We start from the raw sequence: 16,551 nt of genomic DNA, 5'->3' as shown, positions 1-16,551 counted from the left end.
TTTCCTAGAACTTTATATAAATGGAATAATTTAGTATGTACTTTTTTTGGTCTGATTTTTTTCAGTCAGCATAATTAGTTTGAGTTTCATCCGTGTATCGTAGGTATAGAAATAATTCATTCCTTTTTACTACTGAGTAGTAGTCCCTCATGTGTATATACAGTAATTTGTTTATCCTCTCACCTGTTGATGGATTTTTGGATTGCTTCCAGTTTTTGGCTATTATAAATAAAGCTGTTGTGAGCATTTGTGTACAAGTCTTTGCATGGATATATGCTTTTATTTCTCTTGGGTAAATATCAAGAATGACTGAGCCATATGGCAGGTGCATGTTTAACTAATAAACTGTCAAACTCTTTTCTGAACTGGTTGCACCATTTTATATTCCCACCAGAAGTGCAGGAGAGTTCCAGTTGTTTTACATTTTCACCCACATTTGAGATGAGCAACTCTTTTTAATTTTAGACATTTTAATAGATTGTGACATTTCATTGTGGTTTTAATTTGCATTTCCCTAATGACAAATGATGTTGAGTATTTTCTCAAGTGTTTATTTGCCATCCATAGATCTGCTAAGGTGGGTTTCTATTCAAATCTTTTGTCCAATTTTTAAAAATTGGGTTGTTTTCTTATTTTGGGAGTTTGAGATTTCTTTATATATTTTGGATATAGTCCTTCATCAGGTGATTTTCTTTCTTTTTCTTTTTTAGATAGGTGATTTTCAAATATTTTCTCTCAGTGGCTTGTCTTTTCATTATCTTAATAATATCTTTTAAGGAGCAGAACTTCTTAATTTTGATGAAGTGAAGTTCATAATTTTTTTTCTTTTAGAGATTATGTCTTAGGTGTCATATCTAAGAAATCTTTGCCTACCCAAAGGTCGCCAAGATTTTCTTCAATGTCTTCCAGAAATTTTATAGTTTTGGGTTTTACATTTAGGTTTATGGTTCATTTTGTGTTAATTTTTTGTATATTGTATGGGATACTGATCTAAGTTCATTTACCTTTTGCATACGGATATTATGTTGGCAGAATAATACCCTTCCCCAAAGATGTCTATGTTCTGGTCCCCAGAACCTGTAGATATGCTATGTTACATGGCAAATGGGAATTAAGGTTTCAGATAGAATTAAGGTTGCTAATCAGATGACCTTAAAATAGGGACATTATTCTAGATTTATCTGGGTTGCCCAATGTAATCTCAGGGGTCCTTAAAAGTAGGAGGGGGGACCGAAAGAGAACCAGAGAGATGGCAGTGCAGAATGGACTTGGCCTGTATTGCTGGTTTTGAAGATAATAGGAGGGAAACACAAGCCAAGAAAAGGTTCTAGAAGATGGGAAAAGCAAGGAAACAGATTCTCCCATGGAACTTCTAGGAGAATGGGAATCCCTGTTAATTACCTCGATTTTAGCCCAGTGAGATCTGTTTCAGACCTTTGACTTCCACAATTGTAAGATAATAAAATTTGTATTATTTTAAGTCACTATGTTTGTGGTAATTTGTTATAGCAGTCACAGAAACTAATACAGGTTTTCAGTTGTCTAGGTACCGTTGTAAAGACTATCCTTATTACACCAAATTCCCTTTGATCTTTGTTGAAAATCAGTTGAACATAAGTGTGTGGGTTTGTTTCTGGGCTCCATTCTATTCCATTCATCTATTTTTCTATCTTTATGTCAAATCACATTGTCTTGGTTACTGCAATTTTATAGTGAGTATAGAAGTTGAGTAGTGTAAGTCCTCCAACTTTCTTGTCAGTTGTTCTAGCTTTTCTAGTTTCTTTGCTTTGAATCAGCTTGTCAATATATATCAAAAACAAAAACAAAAACCAAACCAAACCAAACCAAAAAAACCACACCCCTCGCAAAACCCTTCTGGGATCTTAATTGGGATTGCAATAAATCTACAGATCAATATGGAGAAAATTGATGTCTTAAGCATTTTGAGTCTTCTGACTCATGACACAGTATACGTCTCCATTTATTGACAGCTTCTTTAATTTCTTTCAGCAGTGTGTTGTTGTTTACAATGTGTGGGTCTTGCAAATCTTCAATCAGACTTAGACTTCATATTTAATATTTTTCCAAGCTAATGTAAATAGTGATTTTTAAAATTTCAATTTCTAAACTTTCAATGCTAGTGTAGAGAAATACAATTTATTTTTGTAATTGGTCTTATATCCTGAAATCTTGCTAAATACATTATTAGTTCTAGAGGCATTTTGATAGATTTCATGGAATTTTCTAAATAGACAATCATGTTGTCTATGAATAAAGACAGTTCTACCTCTTACTCTCTAATTTGGGTGCCTTTAATTTCTTTTCTTGCCTTATTGTACTTGTTAGAACATCCAGTACAATGTTGAATAAGAGTCAGTGTGGACATCCTTGCTTTGTTCTGATCTTAGGGGAAAAGCAATCTTTCACCATTAAGTACAGTATTAGCTATAGGGGTTTTGTTTTGTTTTGTTTTTTTGGTAGATGCCCTTTATTAAGTTGAGGAAGTTCCTTCTTTTCCTAGTTTGCTAAGAGCTTTGATCAGATATGAATATTGTATTTTGTCAAATGCTTTTCTTGCATCTATTAAGATGATCATATGGTTTTTCTTTTTTAATATGGTATATTAATTTTCTAGAGCTGCTGTAACAAATACCACAAACTGGGTGGCTTAAAAGAACAGAATTTATTTTGTCACAGTTCTGGAGGCTAGAGGTCCAAAATCAAGGCGTCAGCAGGGGCCATCCTCCCTCTGAAATTGTGTAGAATCCTTCCTTGTTTCTTCCTAGCTTCTGGTGGTGACCATCAGTTCTTGGTGTTCCTCGGCATACACCTGTATCATTCTAACCTCTGCCTCTGTTGTCACATGGTGTTTTCCCTGTATGTCTCTGTCTTCACAAGTTTTTCTCTTATAAGGACCCGAGTCATATTGGATTAGGATCTACTGTAATGACCTCATCCATAATTGATTACATCTGTAAAGACCTTATTTCCAAAGTAGGTCATATTCACAGGTCCTGGGGATTAGGATTTCAATTTATCTTTTGGGGGGATGCAATTCAACCTACATATGGTACATTACATTGGTAAATTTTCAAATGTCTAACCCACCTTGCATCCTTGAGAAAAACCTACTTGGTTACGATGTATTATCTTTTTTATTATTTATTTATTTTTTGAGTTGGGGAGAAAGGGACAGAGGGAGAGGGAGAGAGAGAATATTAAGCAGGCTCCATGCCCAGTGTGAAACCTGATGTGGGGCTTGATCTCACAACCCTGAGATCATGAACTGAACAAAAATCAGAGTCAGAGGCTTAACCAACTGAGCCTCCCAGGTGCCCCTGTATTATCATTTTTATATATTATTGGATTTAATTTGCTAAAGTTTCTTTAAGAATTTTGCATCTATGTTCATGAAGGATAGTGGTCTACAGTTTTCTTTTTTTCTTTTCTTCTCTTAATTGAACTTTGTTTAGCTTTGGCATAAGAGTAATGTTGGCCTTGTAGAAATAGTTGGGAAATATTTCCTCTTCTTCACTTTTCTGGAAAAGTGAGTGTGGGATTGGTATTATTTCTTCATTAAATGTTTCATAGAATTCACCGGTGAAGCCACATGGGTCTTGAATTTTCTTTATGGGAAACTTTTAAGCTATAAATTTAATTTCTTTAATAGATATATGGCTATTTATCTGTTTCTTCTTGAGTAAGCTTTAGTAGTTTGTGTCTTTCAAGGAATGTGTCTATTTTATGTAAGTTGTTGAATTTATTGGCATAAATTGTTCATAATAGTCCCTTTTATTCTTTTTACATCTCCATTATCTGTAGTGATGTCACCTCTCTCATTCCTGCTAATAGAAATTTGATTCTTCTCTCTTGTTTCCTTATTTCAGTCGGACTAGAGGTTTATCAATTTTATTGATCTTTTCAAAGAACCTACTTTTTGGTTTCATTGATTTTTCTCTTTTGTTTTTCAGTTATCTATTTCATTGCTTTCTGCTCTTAAAATTCTGTTCTTACGGTTTGGGTTTCATTTGCTCTTAAGGTAGAACAGGAGATCACTGGTTTGAGATCTTTCTTTTCAAAGTAGATATTTTAGTACTCTAAATTTCCCTCTAAATACTCCTTTAGCTGTTTCTCACAGGTTCTTATATGATGTGTTCATTTTTATTCACTTTAAAATTCTTTCTAATATTCCTTTGAAGTTCTTAAGTTGAACATGGGTTATTTAGAAGTATGTTAGTTTCCAAATATTTGGGGAGTATTTCCCATATATTTGTCATTGATTTCTAATTTAATTCTCTTGTGCTCAGAAAACACACGTTGTGTGATTTAAAAAACCCCAAAATTGAGGTATAATTTGCATGGTTTTAATTCTTTTAAATTTGAGACTTGTTTTAGGGCTTAGCATATGGCTTATCTTGTTACATATTACCTGTGCACTTGAAAAAAATGTGTATATGCTGTTATTGAGTGGAGTATTCTGTAATGTCAGTTAGGTTAAATTGGTTGATTGCACCAATCACTGATGATCTGTCTCCTTATTCTATCAATTATTGAGACAGATATTAAAATGTCTGACTGTAGTTATTAATTTGTCTACTGCTCCTTATAGTCCTATCCATTTTGCTTCATATATTTTGAAACTCCCTTATTAAATGCAAAAACTCTTTGAATTGTTACATCCATCTGATGAATTGAAATGTCCCTCTTGATCTCTGGTAATATTCTTTGCTCTGAAATCTTCTTTGATAATAATATAGCTACAAACATTTAAAATTTTAATAAAAATAGCCAAATTTCCTCTCAAAAATTGGTATCACATAAGGTTTCCCCCAATTCTAGTCCACATTTATTGAGACTTTGATATGACCTTTCTTCTAAACATGTAATGTTTCTTCTGAATTTGGGATCAGCTAATATTCTTGCCAGGCTTCCGGTTCTCAATATCACAAACGGTGGCTGTTGATAACAGCTCTGTCATCATGTATTTATGTGGGAGTATAGGCCAGGGTTTAGGCATGTGGTTAAGGGGAGGCAAAATTTAGAAAAGACAAATGAGAAGTACTTTCACTGTCAGAGAAGGTGGTAGACAAGGGGGTGTCAGGATGCTTTAAGGCAATTCAAGATACCAGGGCCAGATGAATTAGATCTCAGGGCAGTGATCTCAGAGTCACTATTAATAATTTTTAAGAAATGGAACCTGATAGATGTACCTAGGACTGGAGACAGGCAACTGTACTTATATTTTCAGTGGGTTTTAAAAAAAAAAATGTGTGGCATTCAGTAAAGAAAGTGATGAGTACAGGGAGCTAGAAAGGGTTCACTAAAGACTTATGTAATTCATTCTATTTGCTGTTAGAAGTACCCTATTAGTAGATCTGGAAAGGTCCCAGGTGCTTTGATCATCCAGAGAGAGGTGGAACCAAGTAGGTTGTTAGAGATAAATAGATCCAGGAGATTCTGGCTGGTGGGTAGCAGGCCATCAACTTTAGACTAGGACCTGGTTTTCCTATTAGGTGTGTTTTAACACATTAGGTCAGGCCACAGCCTCTCCATCTGCCTGGATGAGGCAGGAGCAACACCTCCCAACACACCACATTAAGTACTTAGGTCTAAAGAGCCTCTGTTTTGTAGGCTCTGCAGTCACTAGAACTATAAACAGAATACTGGCTAATTATTGTTTAATTATTGCTTAAAAACCAATTGGCACAATACAATCACTGCATTAATTACCCCATACAGCATCTGCTTTCTTTTCTGCTGTCATCCCCATTCCTCCCTAGCCCCTCTCCGCACTTTAATTGAAATTCAGCTTGCTGTAACACCTCCTTTCTCCCGGCCAACTGGATCTCTCCATTCACACGAGGGAGAGGAACAAAACAGAGAAGGCCCCTGGGGATTAGGGAGTTTTGACAGCTGTCCAAGAGGAGCTCAGAGATACGGGCCAAGTACTGAGGCAGGACAGAGACAAATGAGACACAGAAGAGGGTGACAGGGGGAGGGAGAGATGGGCAGGGAGACATCGCAAGAGGAATGAGCGGGACAAAGAGTCACAGAGACAGGCAGAGATGTTTAAAGGGGCGCTGAAAAGGGGGAAAAGGAAACGAAAGGCTAAAAAAGAGAAGAACTAAGGCGAGATGGTGAGGAAAATGCGAGAGGCTCAGGAGGGGAGGGAGACAGGCGAGAGCTTTGTCAGGAAGGAGGGGGAAAAGTCCAGCCTCTAGGGACAGGTCAGTGCAGCTCCGGGACCGGTCTGAAGAGGCGCCGGGCGGGCAGCGTGGGGTTCCCCTCACACACCTGGGTGCGGGGTGGGGCGGAGGACGGCCGCGGGGGCCGCAGCACCGAGGCGCCAGCGGAGAGCCGAGGGCGCGGGGCCGCGGCGGCGGAGCCCCTGGGCGAGCCCGGCGGCCCCGCACTCGCCCGGCGGCCCCGCCCCCTCCTCGGCCGCCTCCTTCGCCGGGGCTTTTCCTGCGGGGCTCAGGAAGCTGGCCTAGCGCAGCCACGAACAATAGCTCGCGGCTCAGGCTCGGCTCCGGGAGAGGCCGGCGCGCGGCCGCCGGAGAGGGAGGCGTCCGCGCCACGGGTGGCCCGCGGCGAGCGGCCGGCCCGGGCGGGAGCTTCGGTTCGGCTCCGCGCTGCCCGGGTCATTGTTGGCCGGGACTGGGGAGCGGGAGCCGGGGGAGGAGCCGGGGAGGAGGCGGCGGCGGCGGCGGCGGTGGCGGCGGGAGCCAGAGGGGGAGCCAGAGAGCGTGCGAGGGAGGGAGTCAGCGAGCGAGCGAGAGCGAGGGAGGGAGGAGGTAGAGAGACAGGGAGGGTGGGAGGGAGGAGGAAAAATAAAGAGGAGAGCGGAGCAGGGCTGAACAATAGAGACAGGCAGACGGGCGAGGAGGAGAGCCAGCTGCCGCTGCTGGGGGAGAGCGGGCGCCCAGGCAGCCCGGACCCCGGCCCCGGCCCGGCCCCGGCCAGACAGCAGGCGGCCAGCGCCCGCGGGGAAGGGGTACCATGGGGGAGCCGGCGGCAGGCGCCCCCAGCCCGCCGCGCGCCTCCGCCTGAGGGAGGCTGGGCGTCCTCTGTCCCAGCCCCGCCGCCCGAGCCGCCCGAGCCGCCCGAGCCGCCCGCCCTCGAAGCCGCGAGTCCGCTCGGTCTGCGGCCGCTGCGCCCCGCGCCCTCCGCCCAGCGGGCGCCCAGCAGCCCTCGGCCCCGGGCTCGGCCGGCCCCGGCTGCCCGCGGACGCCTCCCTCAGTCATGAACCCCCCGGAGGGGGCAGCGGAGGAAGGAGGAGCCGCCGACTCGGACGTGGACGCCTTTTTCCGGACAGGTAAGCTGGGCAGGGCGCGGGGGGCCCGCGGGAGGGCTGCTGCCTGGGACGCGGCGTGTCGGACAAGTTTGGGGAAGGAGGGCTGTTGCTGGGGTGTGCGTGTCGGGGGTCAGTCCTCGTCGTCGGGCTGGAGTTGCGGAGGTTCTTGTTGTTATGGCAATGCTGCTTGCGTTTTGGGGAGGGGTAGGGGCTGGGAGTCAGGCACCTCTCGGCGTTCACCCCACTTGCGGGAGTCGGTGTTGGGGAGGCGGGAGGCGGTCCCCTCGGCCGCCTTCTCCCGGAGCGCGGGGATGGGGCGATGTTGGATCACTTTGCAGCGCGCGGCTCTGCTACCGGCGTCCCCGGCCCCTCCCTCGGCTCCCCCCTCCCCCAGCGCCTGTCAGCCAGCCTCCGGCCGCCCTGGGCTGGCACCCCTTCGGGCCAGGGGCCCGGGGCCCTGACGCGTAGAGTGGGGCAGTGGGGACCGGGAGTCGCGCACGCTGCTGACTGACAGTCCGGAGCCGGGCGGACCAAGGACGGTCGTGCCTGGTGCGTGTGGGGAGCCGGCGTCTCCGACTCGAGAGGCAGACGGGGCTGGGAGGGCAGTGGGCGCCTCGGACCTCCTCCGTGTCCTCCTCTTCTCCAGTTCTGGGAACGGATGAGCTTTTCCTAAGAATCACTCATTCCTGGAAGTGTGAGTTAGCGTTCTCCTCATCACACCCACTGAATCTTTGCTTGCCTGTGGTGTATAGAGCCCCCAGATCTGTCTTTACAGCTGTTTGCGGCCCCTGCCCCCTCCCATTCTCCCAGGTCTATAGCTCTTCTTCTTCCCTGGCTTCACAGCCCCTTCCCCAGAACAGACCCCCTCATCTCCCACCACCTGTGGCCCTGTTTCTCTGCCGGCCAGGGATTCCCCAATCTCCCGTTTACCTGTGGCTTCCACCAGTTCCCCATCTCCCACGTCTGGAACCATTTTGTCTGGAATCTTTGTCCCAAGGAGTGTGATAAGTTATGGGGACGCTGCACATCTGCCCTCTCTTTCCATAAGTTGGATTAGAGGACGTGAACTGGTGGGGTCAAGGATCAGGTTAGCTCTGAAGGCTCTTTGCACATCCATCTGTTTCCTAATCTCATTGCCTTGCCCTAGAGGTCATCTCTAGGGAAGAGGGTGGGGTACTTTGTTGGGGAGACTTGTGGCTTTAGAAGTCAAGACTTGGTTGGCCCATATGTTCATTTTCTGGTTGGTCTGAAGAGGAAAGAACTGGAGGACAGGAGCTGATGCCAGGGCCTGGAAAAAAGCAGAGGAAGCCCCTGTTATCCTCTCCTGCTTCCCAGGGCTCAGCCTTGCTTCTCTCCTTCCTTCCTCTTCCCCAGACCTGCATTCTATATATGCATTCTTATCCCCTCTCCCCCCACCCCCATCAGTCTCTGTCTCTTGCACTCACACACTGCCCAGGACCCAAAGCATGGATTCTAAAGAGGCTCCTGACCTAAGTTTATAACCTGGCATCTAGGGGAGAGGTTCCCTGGCATAAGTGATAGCCGGAAACTCTCATCAGGAGGTCTCTCCTGACATCCTCCACCCCCCTTGCCTCCCATCTCTGGCCAAAGTCTGTCTTTTCTTAGCTCTAGGGGAAGAAAACTCTTGGAGTGTGAACCTTCCCACCTTCCCTTTCTGGACCCCACTTTCATCTTTTGGCAACCACTCCTCCTTCCCATCTAAATACTAGTTCCTGTCCATTCTCTGTCCCAGGTCCTTGGAGCTGAGTTCAGTTTCTGGAGGCTTGATAATTTCACACAGTGTTAATGGTGTTAATGGCCTATAATGGTCCAATGTGTTACTTTTCCCAGGGCCTTTCAAAACACAATGTGTGACTTACATTGTCTAGCCCTGGCTCAGATCACAGAATAAATAGCAGACTGGGGTCTGTCTCCTGTGGGACTCCTGTTGTGGATATTCTCCTTCCTCCTTGGGCAGTCTTTGTGTGTGTGTGTGTGCGCAGGGGGGTCTGATGTGTACTTAGAATCAGAGAAAGGTTAAATTCTCAATGAATAAGGCTGGAAATAACTGATGACCTGTAACAAGTTGCAAGTCGGGGTGTATACTGCCAATGGCTGGGTCTAGGACTGCCTCCCTCCCATCCCAAAAGGGGTCCTCTGTGCTCTGCTTCCTGATCTTTCCTCCTCTAGTTTCTAGCCTGGGCTCTTGCTGAGGATTCTTAAGCCGGGAATAAGGCCATATTTTGTAACCTTCTCCCTTCTGATTCTCCATCTTTATGGAACATAGCACTGTACTGCTAGGCCAGACAGATTATACATTTATTCAGTTGAACAACCGAGAAAACTTCAAACACATTTACAAAGTCCCTAGCACTAAAGTTACACCTTACTTCCTGGAGGAAAATTTTACATGCATAAGGACCAGACTGGCAATTGCTTTGCCAAAGCCCTGGCATACTATGCTTCTACTAAGGCATGTTTCGAATAATTCTGTCATTTTGATCCCTTACTTGTCCTCTTCTGATTATTTTGGTGTTTCAATTCTCTTGACCAACTGACTAAGCTGGATTCCCTAGATCTCAAGTCCCTGTACACACACACACATGCACAAACATGCACCCTAGCCCACTATTCTTATATATTGGTGGATTCCATCACAATAGTTTTATTGATCATTTTTATGATGTAGAGGAGGCCAACTATGGGAACTGGGAATAGAAACCAGTTGGAATAGAAAACCATCAAGGACCTTTCAACTCCTACTAGGAGCCTTCTGCTGTCCAGGGTGCTGTGGAATACAAAAGAAATATTCAAAGTGGTCTTTGATCTAGAAGGACTTTTAAAAAGGAGTTTGACAATTATTGCTCACTTGGAGATTAATTAGTAAACATTATGGTTCTATAAGATAAAAAGTTGACAGAACTATAGACGAAGTAGAATCAAAGGTAGTCCTTGAAGGGGGCTAGAGAGTGGGAGGAACAGCATGGGTAAAAGGCACAGAGGAGAGGAATTTGGGACATTGACATTGAGGTTCCCGGGCACCAAATAGAGGGGGTAGGTTAGGGAGTAATAGGACATAGGGATAGGTAAGTGGGGCAGGACCAGATAGGGAGAGTCTGGGAAGCCCAAGAGAGGATTTGGGTTTGATTCAGTCAGTAGGGAGTCATTTTAGGTTCTTGAGCAAGGTACTTCTTGAACAAAGTGGCATTTGGAAAGGTTAATCTGGGGGTAATATGAAAGATGAAGTGGAGAAAAGAGAGAAAGAATCCAGAGAGATAGGACAGTGATTCAGAGCTGAGTGGGAGGGAGCTTGGTCTGGGTTGGTGGCGAAAAGGATGGGGAGTCAGGGACAGCTCTGAGAGACATTTTCAGAGGTAGAAATGTGGAGATTTGTTGACAAACTAGCTATCGGGGGTGGGGGTGGGGGGAGAAGAAAAGTAAGCCTCTGAGGAAATGGAAGTAGCTGGGTTGAGAGTGTAGAGGACTAGCAGTGTGCCAACTGACATGGTCTGACTGAGGATAGGAACCGGTTTGCGGAGCAGATGATGATGTTGGCTTTGGAGGTCGTGAACTAGAGATGACCGATGGGGCCAGGTGGAGCTTTTTTGTGGAAAAAATGGGACTCAAGACAAGAGCATAGGCAGGAGATTCTGGCTGGTGATGTGGACTTGGAAGTCTTCTGGGTCAAGGCTGGATGCAGCTGAAGCTTTGGCTGTCAGACGGAGGGAGTGGAGGGAAGAGGGGAAGGACTAAAGTTAGAATTTGGGGGAAAACCCCTTCTTTGTAACATGGCAACAAAGGAGACTTGATCCTGGAGACCCCAGGGAGTCCACGTGGGATCTGAAGTGAAGACAGGCTGCAGACAGGTTGAGCAAGAAGAGCGCTGGGTAAGTGTCACTGGGTGTGATGAACACAGGGCCACTGCGAGCTCTTGGGAGCACAGTATTAGAAGAGACAGTCAAATTAGGGATGTGGGGTGGTGGGTAGGAACCCATTACTTGCACAGTTTATCAGTGAAAGGAAAAAGAGGTTGGGCGCCAGTCAGAAGAAATGTTAGTATCAAGAAAAGGAGTTTTCCTTTTTTTGCCAGGGAGTCCGAAGAGGTTTGTAGGTGGAAGGGAGAAAGCTTATAGACAGGGAACACTGAAGATGCTAGATTAATTGTTGCATTAGATATCTGGAGAGGTGAGACAAAAGTAGGTTCCCTAACAAATACAAGAGCTTAGTTTTGGTGAGCAGAGGAGAAAACTCTTTTTTTTTTTGAGACTAAAAGGAAAAAAGAGTTAAGAGGGTAAGTGAAAAGAGATTGATGTGGAAATATCTTCTACCTCTACCTTTCTGTTGGGCTTCGGTCCTGTGAATCCAGACAGTTTCAACTGGAGTCTTTGCTGCCACTTGGACTTCAGCCAGCCTCAGACTCAACTCAGTGTGTCTTTCCAACTCCCCACACTAGCTCCTTCTCTTGTGTTCCTTAATTCTGTAAGTGGCATCTCCCCTCTCCCAGTCATGATAATTAAAACCTTGGTATTGTCTGTGAGGAGTTTCTCTCCTCTAATAAACCCTATTGAATGATCTTTCATCATCAGCCCTTGTTGTTCATCTTCAGCCTCGGCCCTAGTCCAGGACCTGTTATGTTGCCCATGGCCTCCTTTCTTGTCCCATGGAATTTGCTCTCTCACCCCCACTCCAGGTTAGCACCTGCAGGCAGATGGCACTACTTTTATCACATTGCTGCCTGGTTTATGAACCTACAGTGACTCCCCAGTGTCTTCAGGGTCAAGTCCGTACTTCATAGCTCACCTCCAGCCAGGCTACTCTTCTCACTTCCCAACGGCATCATCTACCCCTGCACCCCCACTCTCCAAATCCAACTCATTCTTCAAAGACTTGAGCCACCCTTCCTTCTTCTGGGAGCCTTCACAGATCACAGGACCAACTGTATTCTCTGAATTCCTAAAACACTCACTTGTTTATACTCATTTTCTCACTTCATTGGTGGTATTGTATTGTTTTTAGGCCTTTCATACACATAAGGCTTATCTCCCCCACTGAAGTTACTTGTTATTTGCAGGTGAGGAAAAAGATCTTTTAAAAAAGCTTGTGATTCATCAAAAACAAAAACAAATCACCTCCTCCTAATATAGGTAAAACAAACATAGTAAAATATAAGCAGTTGTTTGTATTCACTATATGATTCTTCAAATTTCTCTCTCAGACAATAACCTCATCCCACTTGGACAGAGGAACTGGACATCATTATGCCCAGGTCATCAAGACGATGTTATTTTGGAATAATACCCATTGTGTGCAATTCTTAGAGTAAATATCACCACTCCGTCTGTGCAATGCCAGGCACTGAAGGGGAGTGGTTTCTTTTGCAGCAAAGGAAAATGTCTCTTTTTGACACATTCTTGATGCCCCAGAATGATGCTTAATTCAATGTTTATTGTTCCTTTTTGATTCTCCTTCACTTGCATCCATCATGAGTTGAGCTTTAGGTCACATCATTTTCCAGGAACTTCCTGGGGAGTATTGAGAGGACTTTGTTGTCCTAGAGATGGAATGTTGTTAATATTTCTAATATTGTATTTGTACAGGCTATTTCTATTAGCAGTAATCGCGCCTCGGATAAACCTCATTGGCTACGGTACTGCCACTGCGCAAAGCTATATACAGGCTATTTCTACAGTAATATATTTTAGAACATATCAATGGCATCCAAGCTTCATCCTGTGCCACCAGTCATCAATAACTTGATTATTGGCACCTTCTGTCCAATTGTGTTTGATAATCCTTTGGGGAATAGAAGAGGTGTTAGAATAAACTGAAGCTATAGAAAGTGATAAAGGTGAGAAGGTGATAAAAATCTCCCTGACTATAAATATCAGTAAAACACTAGAACCGATGACCAAGGGGTCCTTCTCAGATGTTGGAGAATTAACACTTTTACTTTACTTTCTGCTTCTGGAGGTAGGCAGTATGGTATGGTATGGTGGTTCTCAACTGGGGGCAATGTTGTCCCCTAGGGAACATTTGGCAATATCTGGAGACAGTTTTTTGATTGTCACCACTTGGCATCTAGTGGGTAGAGGTCTAGCGTGCTGCTCAGCATCTTATAATGCACAGGACAATAAAGAATTTTCCAGCCCCCAAATGTCAATAGTGCTGAGGTTGAGACACCCTGGTATAGCCAGAAGATCATGGGCTTTGGATCAGATAGGCCTGGCACTAACCAGGGGTAGAATCTTGGGTAAATTGTTTAATCTCTCTCATTTTCAGTCTTCTGCAAAATCGGACTAAGAATGCTTATTTCACAGGTTGGGAGGATTAAATACGAAAAATGTATAAAAAGCATCTGGCCATTTCTGACACACAGTGGTAGCGCAAGACATTCTAGCTAGTTGCCCTTGTTGTTCCTGCTTTTTTAAGTGAACATGCTTATGCAGAGGCTGGGGGATCTCCAGAAGAGGTGTTGTGTGGGGCTTTTGCTAGGGGGTGGGAGAGGGTGCCAGAGAGGTGCATGATGGAGTTCAGGAATCAGGAGGCTAGGGTTTGGGCTTCCGCTGTCTTTTATTCCTTCATTCAATCATTTGTTTGACAGATATTTATGGGGTGCCTGCTGTGGCTGTGTACTGTGCTATGGGAGTGTATAAAATCATTACAAGAAAGAATATAGAGCAGGAAGGGAAGGATATAAATATGCCCCTTCAGGGAGCACCTGGATAGAAGGGGTGGGAAAGGAAGACAAGCCTGTGAAGGAGGCTGAGAAGGTCAGGCAAGAGAGCAGGAGGTGAACACTCCCCTTTGCACTACTCTACTTCTCTGAATGACTTGGGCAAGTGACTTTAACATCTGTGTAAGATAAGGATAATAGTCCCCTCTCCGCTTTCCTGCAGAGGGCTGCTGAGAGACTCAAATAAGATACTATACGTGAGGGGCGCCTGGGTGGCTCAGTTCGTTGAGCGACTGCCTTCGGCTCAGGTCATGATCCTGGAGTCCCGGGATCGAGTCCCACATCGGGCTTCCTGCTCAACAGGGAGTCTGCTTCTCCTTCTGACCCTCCCCCCTCTCATGAGCTCTCTCTCTCTCAAATAAATAAATAAAATCTTAAAAAAAAAAAAGATACTATATGTGAAAGGTCTTTATAAGTTGTACGTTATCCAAGTATATGTAGATAGTTCCTTCTAAATCGAGCATTCTAGTACTGCACATGCCCCTTCTGACAAGCATGATTTTATTTAATCTGACCTCTGTGGGACCTTGCCAGTCCAGGAAGAAAGCAGTCCTTCTCAATTTGGTTTCCCAAAGAGACTGGATGGGGCACCCTTGTTACAACAGGTCAGGACACGCCTGTTCTCTCCCCCTCCGCGAAAGTATAAAAATGCCAACCCCCCGCCCTCGAGGCCCTGGCACACTGCCCTGTGCCTTCTGGAGGAGCCCAGCGAGAATGGAGTTCTTGCTTCCGCCAAGCCTCAGGTGGGTGCAGTGAATCAGTCCTTTCCTGTTCCTTCTCTGTCTGCATGCAGTTCAGACTCCTCCTGCCACTCCTTTGTGTGTGAATGACTGGCAGCAAAATAACTAGGAAATGATTGACGGCCACAGGGCTTTTGGATCAATAGAGCTGCTTGAAATCGTGTCTACGGAGGAGTGAAGGAACAGAAAGAATCAGCTGGGAGGACAGAGGAATTAATTCAAGGAAGTAGAGAAGAAATTGTTGGAGAACTAGCTTTGTCTCCTCCCCTTCTGCCCAAGGCCTACTTATTAGAAGGGAACGGACACTAGCTAGAAAGCATGGATACAAGGGATAAACAGGTGGCAGAATGAAAAGTGGCAGATGAACTGCGCTCTCAAGGAAGTGGTTACTTCTCGAGCTGAGGCTTGAGGAAGGGTAGGATTCAGATGGGGAGGACAGCAAGTGTGTTCCCAGGCTGGAATGATGTTAGAAGGAGGTATGAAGACCCATGGCGTATTTGGGCCAGTAAATGGTCTCAGAGGATGCAGGTGGAGGTTCAGTGGGACATAAAACTTAGAAGGGGGTTCGGACCAGGTTGATTAATCACGACATTTACAAACATATACTGGGCTCCCAGATCTTAAAAGGCTTTGGCAGGCCAAGGAGTTTGGTCTTTATTTGCAGTTTCCTTTTGGGAGCCACTAAAAATTTCTGGGTAGGATGGGGGCATGATCAGGAAGATAAATCTGGCAGCCCTATGGAGGGTCCATTGGAATGGGAGAGGAACTGCTGGCCAGCACTGGATTAGGAGACCACTGTGATGGGGGGGTCTGAACTTGAGATGCCACAGTGGGAACGGAGAGGAGGGGGGTGGATGTGAGGGACCTCTTGGACATAGAGTCTATGGGACTTGGCAACTTGGATGTAGAGGCGTCAAAAAAGAGGCAGTAATCAAGGATTACTCCAAAGCTTAGAGCCTGGGTGACTGGGAGGATGGAGGTACCCTAAATGTAAATCAGGAGTTAGGAAGAGGAGGAGCAGCTATAGGGACGCAGGAGGAGAGGGAGGGTTTGGGAGTTTACTTTGGGACATGTCGCATTTCAGGTGTCAGTGAATAAGCTAAGGGAGGTGTTGGTTCCGTAGGCGGGTAAGGAAGGAATCTGGAGCTTTGGAGGGAGGCCAGAGCTGGAAATATAGATTTGGGAGATATCTGTAAGAAGTTGTGGCTGGAATTATCAGAATAGATGGGATAATAAATGAAAAGCATATACAGACTTAAGGACAGAGGGCCAAGGACAGGGCTGTAGGCGCAAGCGTAGGGCTGGAGGAGAACCAGGGGAGAACAGTGCCTGGAGAAGAATGCTGCAGAGAGGTTGAGGGAGATGGGGACTGAGCATACAGCCTTGGTTCTGGAAATTGGGGGATCATTGGTAACCTTTGAAATAACAGTTTCAATCATGTAGGAGAGGTGGAATTCAAATTGCAAGGGGAATGGGGAGTGAGTGGATGGGAGGAAGTTGTGGGAGTGCATATAGATGACTCTTTGGAAAGGTTTGGCTGTGAAGGGAAGGTTAAAAATAGTGAGGTAGTTGGAGATGGGTAACAGTTGAGGGGAGGCTTTTTTTAGGTAGGGAAGATATGTGAATACCTAGGGGTGGGGAGGAGGGAGAAGGCAGGGATGAGGAAGAGAATGAATATTTAGGAAAGAGAGAAGCAATAGTTGGAGGAAGCTCCTGGATGGGCCTGGAGGTGTGGATCTCAAGGTCAGCAGAGGGGTGAGCCTTGAGCCAGAGGAGGAGGTGGT

At 45.5% G+C, this 16,551-nt stretch overlaps 1 protein-coding gene and 1 pseudogene across 7 annotated transcripts in view; one reads left to right on the top strand and one right to left on the bottom strand.

Moving 5' to 3' along the window:
• The first annotated feature begins 6,832 nt into the window (after positions 1-6,832).
• Positions 6,833-16,551, top strand: part of KALRN (kalirin RhoGEF kinase) — a 648,894-nt gene continuing 639,175 nt past the window's right edge. For all 7 annotated transcript variants that reach the window (XM_034999991.1, XM_034999993.1, XM_034999994.1 and 4 more), the window contains exon 1: positions 6,833-7,315. In XM_034999991.1, coding sequence (XP_034855882.1) covers positions 7,243-7,315 — 73 coding nt within the window. In that variant the 5' untranslated portion in view covers positions 6,833-7,242. The remainder of the gene's footprint in view (positions 7,316-16,551) is intronic.
• LOC118007249 lies at positions 12,856-12,962 on the bottom strand (annotated as a pseudogene).

The sequence above is a fragment of the Mirounga leonina genome, unplaced genomic scaffold (genome assembly GCF_011800145.1).
Source record: "Mirounga leonina isolate KUSES-001 unplaced genomic scaffold, KU_Mleo_1.0 Mir_115, whole genome shotgun sequence".
Classification (NCBI taxonomy): Eukaryota; Metazoa; Chordata; class Mammalia; order Carnivora; family Phocidae; genus Mirounga; species Mirounga leonina.
The sequence above is the reverse complement of the archived record's forward strand: the minus strand, read 5'-3'. Positions and strand labels throughout refer to the sequence as shown.